The sequence below is a fragment of the Fukomys damarensis genome, unplaced genomic scaffold (genome assembly GCF_012274545.1).
Source record: "Fukomys damarensis isolate Sample0158 unplaced genomic scaffold, DMR_v1.0_HiC HiC_scaffold_2, whole genome shotgun sequence".
Classification (NCBI taxonomy): Eukaryota; Metazoa; Chordata; class Mammalia; order Rodentia; family Bathyergidae; genus Fukomys; species Fukomys damarensis.
Window position 1 is genome coordinate 27,027,755 of NW_022900914.1, and position 10,136 is coordinate 27,037,890.

At 40.5% G+C, this 10,136-nt stretch overlaps 1 protein-coding gene across 3 annotated transcripts in view; it reads left to right on the forward strand.

Moving 5' to 3' along the window:
* Ston1 (stonin 1) overlaps positions 1-8,071 on the forward strand; it is a 49,444-nt gene extending 41,373 nt beyond the window's left edge. For all 3 annotated transcript variants that reach the window (XM_010615803.3, XM_019206294.2, XM_033763944.1), the window contains exons 3-4: positions 1,701-1,903; positions 5,186-8,071. In XM_010615803.3, coding sequence (XP_010614105.1) covers positions 1,701-1,903; positions 5,186-5,260 — 278 coding nt within the window. In that variant the 3' untranslated portion in view covers positions 5,261-8,071. The remainder of the gene's footprint in view (positions 1-1,700; positions 1,904-5,185) is intronic.
* The last annotated feature ends 2,065 nt before the right edge of the window (positions 8,072-10,136 follow it).

The following is a 10,136-nucleotide window of genomic DNA, read 5'->3' on the forward strand; positions in this document are numbered from 1 at the left end:
TTCTTAGTCTCTACGAGAAACAGGTTGTAAGGAATGAAAGGCAATTTGTCTTTTAGGAATTAAGTGAAATCCTTTAAACTTTTGTTCTTGTGCCTACAGCTATACTCTGATGAAATGTTCTTTTAAGCAGTGTCAGTGGTATAATAATTTAGTCTGGCTTGTGAAATTACAGTCATCTCTTACATTTATTTAAGAAAAGATAATCACACTGGATATGTAGATGTTATAACAAGGGGATGAGGTCACGGTCATTTATAAAGTTACTACAGTGGAAATATTTTTGCCTCATTACCACAAACATGCATTCATGTGTACACACACAATTTGAGTGATCCACCTGAAATCATTGATATAAATAATATCCCTTGTTTCATAATTACTTTTATCATTGCTGAGACGAAATACCCAACATACCAAGGTTAAAGGAGGAGAGGTTTATTTCACCTCACAGTTGTAGAGGTTTCAGTCCAGAGTCAGGTGGCTTCAAGGCAGTGTGGCATGGCAGAGGAGAAATAGTTCATGGCAAGCAGACAGGAGCCCGCAAAGCAGCAAGCAGCAGCAGCAGCAGCAGCAGCAGAAACAGTGTACCTCTCTCTTTTTATCCTTTCCAGGATACCTGCCTTTTGGATGGTGCCACTTGCATCCAGGGAGGGCCTTCCCATAATCCACACCCAGAACTATGCTCAACAAATCAATGGGCTAATTTAGTTATCACAAACCCTTTATTCCCCACACCACACCCTTAATCCCAGTACCATACACCCTAGATGGAGCCACCTTTGAAACGTTCCACCTATGTCCATATGAGGCTTTTGGGGGCATCTAGACACAGACCATAACACTTGAGCTTGGCACAGATCCTGGCCTGGCACAGTGTAGTTGCTCAACCGAGTGAGAACAAATATTAGATTGAAATATTGAAAACAAATATACCCATCTCTACTCAGTACCTCTGAGCTAGCCAAAGCTTTTCAGAAGCATGAGTGAGACTTTCAGCAGTGAAAAACAGTCTGTTTTACTGAAAAAATAATTCTTAACTTGGAATATTTTCTGAAATGTAGTAATACCTTCAGTTTCACTTTTATTTATTTTTTTCAGCTTTAATTGAGTTTATTGGTACATTCTAGGGATACAGTACAGTTACATTCATTGTTGGGATCTTGTACCTCTACATGACAGGTCTTGGTTCTCATTTTTTCCCCTTGTCCCTGCCCTCCCTTCACCCCAAGTTTACCTTTAAATCAGGTTTCTGAGTATTATGACCCAATGGGAGCAGAAATTTACCTTTGCATGTTCTACAAGCATAGGGGTAAGAAAATGAATGAATGAAGAATTATTCTAAGAGCTTCTTCCATCTGCTTAAGAGAAGTTTCCACACCTAAACCACATTGTGGCCAAATAATTATGTTTCATATAAATATTACTCTTATCTTTTGATTAGCGCAAACAGTAACACTTGTAACTGAAAACATTTAAGAGTTAACATGTGCAGGTGTATTGTAATAAAGTTGCACTTCTTTTAGAGCTGGTACTTGCATCCACATGGAACTCTCCCTACTTTGTGCACAATTGTGGATTTGGATGGAATGTTTTTAATATGGAATTTGTACAACCACAGCACTCATGGAATTGGAGGTGCCTTTTATGTTTAACAGAAATGTCCAGTGACCACTGAAATAGTTTGATTTTGTTTCTTCAAGGTCCTGATCATCCCCACTGTTTGTCGTACAAACTAGAACTTGGATCTGACCAAGAGATTCCCTTGGACTGGTATCCATTTGCTACTGTTCAGTTCTCCATGGCGGAGACCTGTGCCTCCCAGACGGCGGTCAGGTCTCTGGGGGTGGAGAGTGATGTGCAGCCACAGAAACACATCCAGCAGAGAGCTTGCTACAACCTCCAGGTATATCCCCAACCCCTCCCTTCACACTGGAACTTCCAGAGCTGGGCCGTGATTTGACTTTAAATACTTGCTTTACCTTCTTGATTGACTGTATGAAATGATATTTAACCCAGAGAAGAGCTCAGCCATGAAAACTGGATGGTCTGTATTGAGGAATACGTATAATACAGCTTTCAATGGAAAACAGGACATTAAAAATGAATTTGTATCTTAGAAGCACACTGATAATGAAAATTGCCATGCTAGAATAGAATTTCCTTTGCTGGGCATGGTGGCGCATGCCTGTAATCACAGCCATTGGGGGTCTGAGGCAGGAGGATCAAAGTGAATTCAAGGCCAGCCTAGGCTAGATAGTGAGACCCTGCCTCTACAAAAAAAGAAAAAAAAAGTAGAATTTCCCAAAACATATTGTGTCTTATATAATTTTTTTTCCAAGGGGAAAAAAAAGTTGGGAAATACCATATACTAAATTAATGTTAAATGAAGGCTCTGAGAAGTCCTGCAGTAAACTTGTTAAATTTAACAAAGTTCCCTCCAACTAATTGCCCGTGGAATCTTATCTGATGGTAGGTGTGTGTCAGGCGCATATCAACGTCTTGTGGAGTAGTGTTCTGTGGAGCATGGTTTGGGAAATGCTGAGTCACTCTGTTACAAGAGTTTTTAAATTTTATTTTTATTTTTTGCCCATTTAGTTTGTTGGTACATTTTATGTATACAATACAGCTCCATTCATCATTGGGAACGTGTCCCTTTATGTGATGTCCCCTCCTCTCCCTTCACCCCCTCCACCCTCCCCTATTTATAAGGACTTTGTTTCCACTTTGTCCTTTCCTTATATTTTTTCTTTTCCCTTCTTAGCTTTCCCCTACCCCTCCCACTTTCCCTTCTCCTTTAGACCTTTTCCTCCTATTTCACATTATCACTTATACCATTTGGATATTATTTACACTTTTAGTTTTTCATAACAGAGAAACTATTCAGTATTTACACATGTGTGTCCTATTTACTTCATTTAAGAGTATGGTCTCAATGAGCATCCATTTAGCTATAAATGTCTCTAGTTTCTCGTTCTTTATGGCTGAATAGTACTCCATTTTATTAAAAAAAAAAAACCCACATCTTCTTTATGCAGTTTCAAGTTGATGGCAATTGGGCTGTTTCCAAGTTTTAGCTGTTACTAACTGTGCCGCTGTAAACATGGGTGCACATATTGTTATAAGAGTTTTAAATGTTCACCATCAGTTCTTCAGCTTGGGCCAGATGAATCAGAGTGCAGTACACTTACTGTTTCTGAATTTACTTTTCTCTCTTATCATCAAGGATAGTAACTATATGGAAAATTTTGCCTTGGCATTCCCAAAATAATCTTGAAATGGTGGTGACATATGTTGCTGGTTTTATTTAAATAAGCAGACCCTTGAGTTATGAGTGGTCTAACATATGAACAACTTGGATCATGACTGGATATTTAGTTTTAACTTATGAATAAAGCCTTGAGTTATGACCCAGATGCTGGTCAGTTGTGCTTCCAGATGGTCTCAGATATAGATTTAACCCTTAAAGGGTTCTGGATGGAACATTACAACATCTTTCCTGTATAGGGTTGAGAAGTCCTGGGCCAATGTCTCTCTAAGGACACTGAGATCTGCCTGGAAGAAAGTGTGGCCCAAAATTATACAGGAGAGAGACTTTGGGAAGGCAGTTGACCAACTTGAGTTACTACCAGCCCACGGGAACAAATTGAATTTATAAATCAAGGATCCATTGTATTTTTTTTTAAATCAGAAAATACTTTTCAAGTCACAGATTGAAGAGTTCATAACAAATAAGTGGTTAAGTCTAAAGTTTATACTGTGATCCTTTTGCCTCAGCCTCCTGAGTAGCTGGGATTACTGGTGTGCATCACCATATCTGCCTATGTGTTTTCGTTTTGTCTTGGGTGTGAATAGCCTTTACACTTTCTGACATTTTAAAGTCTGCATGTTGTTGGAATCTCAGTCATGACTAATGCCTCTCTGATTTCATTTCTTCCTTTTGAAAGAACACCCATGGTCAGGGTGGTCAGGGTTGCTTGGGACCATCTGTTTATATTGTTGGGAGTTCCATGACTTTTTTCCCTATTGTGAAAACGGATGATGGTGAGATGCTGCCTGGGAACTGCGCTGGCTTAAGAGAGATGCTCCACCCAGGGGTGCATCCCTTTGGCTCAGCCTGAGTCCCCTTATGGACGGATGCTCCCGCTGGGGCTCAGTCTGTGGACCACCGTGGGGTCTGCCTCCCAGGGCACCAGCGGCTGCCTGTAAGATGCTGCCCTGCAGCCTGCAGATCCTGTGTCCGCTTTGCTTCCTCCCAGCCTCCACTCCCCGGTGACTGCACACAGATCTTCACCCCAGAGCTGCTTCCTGGGGCCCAGACCTATAGCACTAGGGGTGTGAGTGTGACACAGGACTGACGTGTGGCTCCAGGGCAGAGAGGCTTCCTTTATGCCGAGTTTCTCCTCATTGGCCATGCCAGTCTTGGACAGTTTTAGCAGGAGTCGCCAAGTGACACGAGGAAGCAGCTTTAGCGTTAATGGAGCGCTGCCCTCTGTGTAGCAAGTGTCTGCCGAGCGGTGTCACGGTGCTGGGCGTGACTTCAGAGGCAGAGACAGCGAGCAGGAGACTCAGCATCGTCCTCATGGAGCTTGGGGGGAGTAAAAAGCAGTTAGTAGATGAACAGATAATACAGTTTCAGCTACTGACAGATTCTAGAGAGGAAATAAACCAGGACAGCAGGATAGAGAGCAACAGGGGCTGTTTATCTAAGGTCTCCCAGGAGGTCTCCTGGAGGTATCATTTGAAATGAGATAAAATGATAAGTGGCAGAGAAACTGGGTTTCTAGTCTGTAAACTAGCTTGTTCTAGTTAGAGATCATTCTGGGTGTGTTGTAAACCCCAGGCGGGCCGGGATAGATATGTGATCGTTGGGGAGTGGGGATGACTAATCACATGCCTAGCCGGATCTGCAAGCATTTTATATAAAAAAGAAATTAAAATGAATTCGTATTTTAGAAGCATTTTACAGTAAAAAATATGATGAAAACTATGACTTAGGGAGCTTTCGATTTGGCCCCTGGGGAAGGATTGGGGGCTCCATTGCCCCACAAGAGGGCATAACACCCCTCCGCAGTTGCCCTGGAAGGGTATCAGGCTGTGGCTGTGCCTCGGGGCTGAAGAGGGCTGAAGGGGCGTCAGGGCTGCATGGCTCTGCTAATGAGGCCTATGTTCTGCTTCTGCGTAACAGGTTGAAATAGAAAAGAAATGGATTAAAACGGATGGAGAAGACGCCGGTAAAGCTGGTGGCTGCGTCACACAGTAGGAGCAGCAAGAAGAGATGCCAAAAGCTACTTGTAAAATCTGTAATTCACAGAAACCGCAGGAATTTCAGAATTCCGTGACTGTATGAAATAGTGGAAATGACTTCCGAGTAGTGGGCTTAGGACAGGTCCAAAGGCTGTGTTTAGAGAAGTTTAAACCTGAAACCAAACCATCTGTATTTTATACTTTTGATATGTTTTTGCCCTTTGGGTTTGATCTAAAACAAACCTGTAATTTGTGTGATGTCTTGCTTCCTATTGAAACTCAAAGCACTGTTATCCAATGAGTGCGTGACCTGGTAGCCAGCACAGCTGAAGGGTTTTTGATTTTTTTTATCTCTCAGTGGTTGATTGTTTTGTACTTTGAGTAACCTGAGCTCCATATCCCTCCGTCCTTACCTCTTCTTGCTGTACCACAGGGAAAAGCACAAAGGGGACATAAACTAAAGTACTTCATTTCCTCTCTTCCTCCTTTCTGAAACATGCTTAGGAAGAGAGTGATATTGAAACAAACCACAGATAAAATCCAGATTTGGAAGTATCTGTGGTTTTGAATTATTTCTGTGCCTTTCCTCTAGCCACATTGGTAAATAATCTTTGGCTGTATTTGGTACCTGTCTTCCCCCCATTGGCTTATCATTTTGGAAGTGTCTTTACATTCTGGTGTGTGTGGCAAAGAGCTATATCTGTTGCTATATGAATTTTAGTATAGGTCACTAAGACACACTGCCCTTTGGCTGATGGAAATCCTTTAAAAAATGGAATAAGAGTATTGGGCACTAGTTGAAATGTTTATGTAGATTAAAGATGAATTTTTAAAGCTCATGAATATTGTTTTCTAAAAGTACACTCAGAATATATTTTGATAAAGTATTTGTAATTAACACAAGCCTCTCGAATAGCAGTTAAATCATATGATTATTTTATGCTGGTGCTGCTATCATGTTATTTTATGCTAATCCTGCTTAATTTTAAGTATTTTTCTTTAAAACATGTCTAAAGTAAAAGACACTAGATTATTTTACCTAGATTTCTGAGAGGAAACATTTCTATTCCTCAAAGCAGGAAACAACTAGAGTAGCTCAGTTTCTTATGAAAAACTAGTGGCACTAGCAGTTACAATTCTGCTTATAATTTCCTTTAAATATTTACAGTGACAGGTCAGAATTTTAAAATGTATGAAATCTATATTCTAAGTATTTTACAGTTTGGGAAACAAACTCCTCCAGGAGGTATTAACACACTTTCAATTTATGTTGAGTCTTGAATATGATTGGGAGGCATTTTTCCCTATATACAAGATTTGTTTTGAGTCAAAACTGATATAACGTTCTTCCAAATAACATTTATTTGTTGGCCTACAGAGTTTATTTCCTATGTTTTATTTAATACTGTGTTGCATTCATTTTAATCTGTTCAAGTAACAGATTAAAACAAACACGATGGTCTGTATCAATCAACAGATTTTATTGCTTTTTCTTTTTTACTATGAGGACACATATTGCAAAAGTCATGGTAAAAATGAATCGATACTGCTCTTTTTAGCTTCACTGGCGTTATCATTCATGGTATCACATGCTGAAGACTCACTGTCCATGTATAGCAGGGCAAGTCTGCACATGCACATGCACATGTGTGTGTAACTTTAAAAGCCCCGTCTTTCCTCATCATCCAGCAGGGGCGCACTCTGGCATGGCTTCAGTCGTCTCGGGCTCAGGAAGAGAGAGATGGTCCAGGTCTGGTGCTGCACCATGATCCCAGGGAAGTTAGCTAGTTAATTGCTGCCATTCCTTTCTAAGTGGGCTCTCTGGCATCCTGCCCATAAGGAACTCACTTAATAAATATTTATACCTTCAAATAAATTCAGCAAGCGTTCAGTTAATCACCCCTCATGCCTCACGGGCTGACTAGTGTCTGTGGCTCTTTTGCTTCTGAGGTTAGTTACAAGCCACCCAGCTTTCAGGAGCATCTCAAAAGTCAGTGTTGGAAATAAGAGTAACAAAAGAGTGAGGAAAGCCCAAATTGAGATTCAGCCACAATGCAAAGGTTGATGGCATTGACAGCAGGGTGCTACAGCATAATTGTTAATTTGCACATCTATTAGGACCTTAAATATTCATTACTTAGTGTTAAATTAACATTCCATGTGGGGATGAGAAGCTTTTTAATACAATTGCTCTGACCTTAGAAATGACAGGAGGTCAAGTGTGACTGGAGTTCCAGGTGAAAAATCCAGTTGGGTCCATTTAGACTCAAAGATTAAGAAGTAGAAACTTCTTTGCCAGAAAGTTGATCATGATCTTCAGAAAACCCCTGCTTTTAAGGGAGGAGAGGGGGAATAAAACTACTCCTTTTCTAGCATTTTAATGTGGGCCACTTTATTAATTGGACCGTTTTAGGAGTCAGTTGCTTGATGGCCTCCATGGCAGACTTTCAAGGAGATGATGGTTTGTGCCAAGTCCCTCTGCTCTCATGGTCTGGTCTGGTCACCTTACCACAGTCTTATTAATTGTGCAAATGGCTCCATCCTTACATACTCAACTGTGCAGGCCTGAGTCTAAGAACATTGTTTATTCTCTGGGAATCTTAAGAAAGGTTTGAAAATGGTATTTTTCCAACAAATAAAGCCTGGAATTTTTGACGTTGTCTATTTATTAGGCAGCTTTAGGACTTTTAGTTCCCTTCATTCTGGAGCTGTGCTTTTCCTTATAAATTCAGTTAGAAGGCCTACCTTAATATGACTATTACAATGTTTTACTCAAAATGATTGTGTCCTATCGATACGAATATAAAAGATTGAGCCTTACTAATCATGTAACAAAGTATTTTGTAGATTGCATATTGATTTTTCTAAAATTAAAGATATATTTCAAATAATTCTTGATGTGCTACGGACTTATATCTTTTGCAAGGCCTGGGGCTATTTTTTAAAGGTGTGAAATCAATTTCAATAACCTTCACCAATCGACTCTGTCAGGCATATGTACACAATTTCACTATTAAGGAGTCATTGGACATGGCACCTTGGCATACCCTAGAAAAATAACACCATCCAACTCTAATTGATGATATTATGAAGGATGATTCTTTAAAGAGCCTGTACTCCTGACTCATCAAGATATAAAATGAGTATGTGCATAAGATTTTATTTAACTCATTAACCAATGAGGAAACTGGTAAGATGCGTAGCAGCGGGTTCCAGGGGAAGTTCAGAGGGCAGCGGCATCCACAGGAAGTAAGGGATTTTGGAATGAGTTTGCAAGTAGATACAAAGATGGGTATAGTCATCCACAAGGTAGCAATCAATAGTTCCTCCTATCCCACACAATTTGTACTTCAGTGGACAGTAATCATAGGTAAGAATATCAGTTCTCTTTAATTTATAGGTCTGTAAAATAATCCAAAGATGATGCGAGGTGTTGATGGTGTGGGTGAAGGAGCCAGACAGGACTTGTACTCCAGAGTCTTTCATTGGGTCTCCTGACAATTGAGACAAATTTTGTCCACGGGAAGATGGAACTATATGACTTTGACAACTTGAGTAGTTCCACTATAGAAATCAGGTGCATCTAAAAACAGACTTTTTAATGTGTAGGAAAGTATTGTCACACAACTGTGCCACCTGTCTCAGACGAGCTGTGAGAAGTACGATGGGCCTGGGTGAGCAGATGCAGGCAGAAAGCAATGCTGATAAAAACCGACCCACAAAACCCACTTCTCATGGGCTGGGGATTTAGCTCAGCGGTTCAGTGGCCTGCCTTGCAAACGCAAGGACCTGAGTTCAATCCCTGGTACAAAAAAAAAAAAACCTACTTCTTCACCTTCGATTGTATAAAAAACAGACATTTGTTGAAGTTAAACTTCTATTTATCTATTAAAGTTAATATTCCAAAACTGCATCAGCCCTTCATTGAGGTCCAGTCACCAAGAACTATTTTAACGGTTGCCGGCAGCACAGAGGAATGGCTCTGGTTCTTCAGAAACAATGGAAGGGGTCAGTGGCACTAACTGACCATATCGTAACAACATTCCTCCACTCTCCATCGATCAACACGTCCTGTTCTGTTTCAACTCCACCTGGACTGCCCACCACCTTGCAGACGCTTTGGTGACTTTGTCACCTTTCCTAAGCCCTCCCAAGTCCCTGCAGCTGCTCCCTTCCATGGACCTTACCCAGGGCCCAAAAGTGTAGGGCGTGTGTATTGATGAAATATTGGTAAGTGCCTATATTTATCATTCTTTTTTTTTTTTGTATTTATCATTCTTGATCACAGTGTCATGGGACTCAGTATAATCACATGCAGTTTTCCCTGGTTTATGAAACAAGGATCTTTCTTGTTTTAGGTTTATGAACAAGCTCCTACTTCAAAGTGGCATCAATATATGACTTTGGGCCTAATTAATTTTCTGAGCAAGACAGTTGCTGGTTGGGAAGCAAATAGTTGAATTGTAAAAAGTACCACAGATAAAAGCTGCAAGTAATAGTATGTCTTTAAAATTATGTAAGGAAAAGGAAGCAGATTAGTGTAATTACTAAAAGTTTTGAAAGATTAAAGTTCATTTCCATGAGAATTCCTGGAGAAGAAATGTGAATCACCATTCCACTTTGAGGTCCACTACTTCCCTTCCATGTTCGTCTGTCTGCACCAGCACAGAGTTCCAAACCTTAGAAGGAAGGGGAGCTTATTTAAGTAATATGATGTCTGCTTTGACATTTTCCTAAGAAGCCCCTTTTGTTCTAACCAAAATTGCTGCGAAGCCCTCGAAATGTGTTTGCAGTACACTGTTGGAACAGGAGAGGGCGCCCTCAGGCAAAGCTGCTGCTACCCAGACTCGGAAACCTCAGCATTTGAATTATGATTAATAAAAAGATCTTGA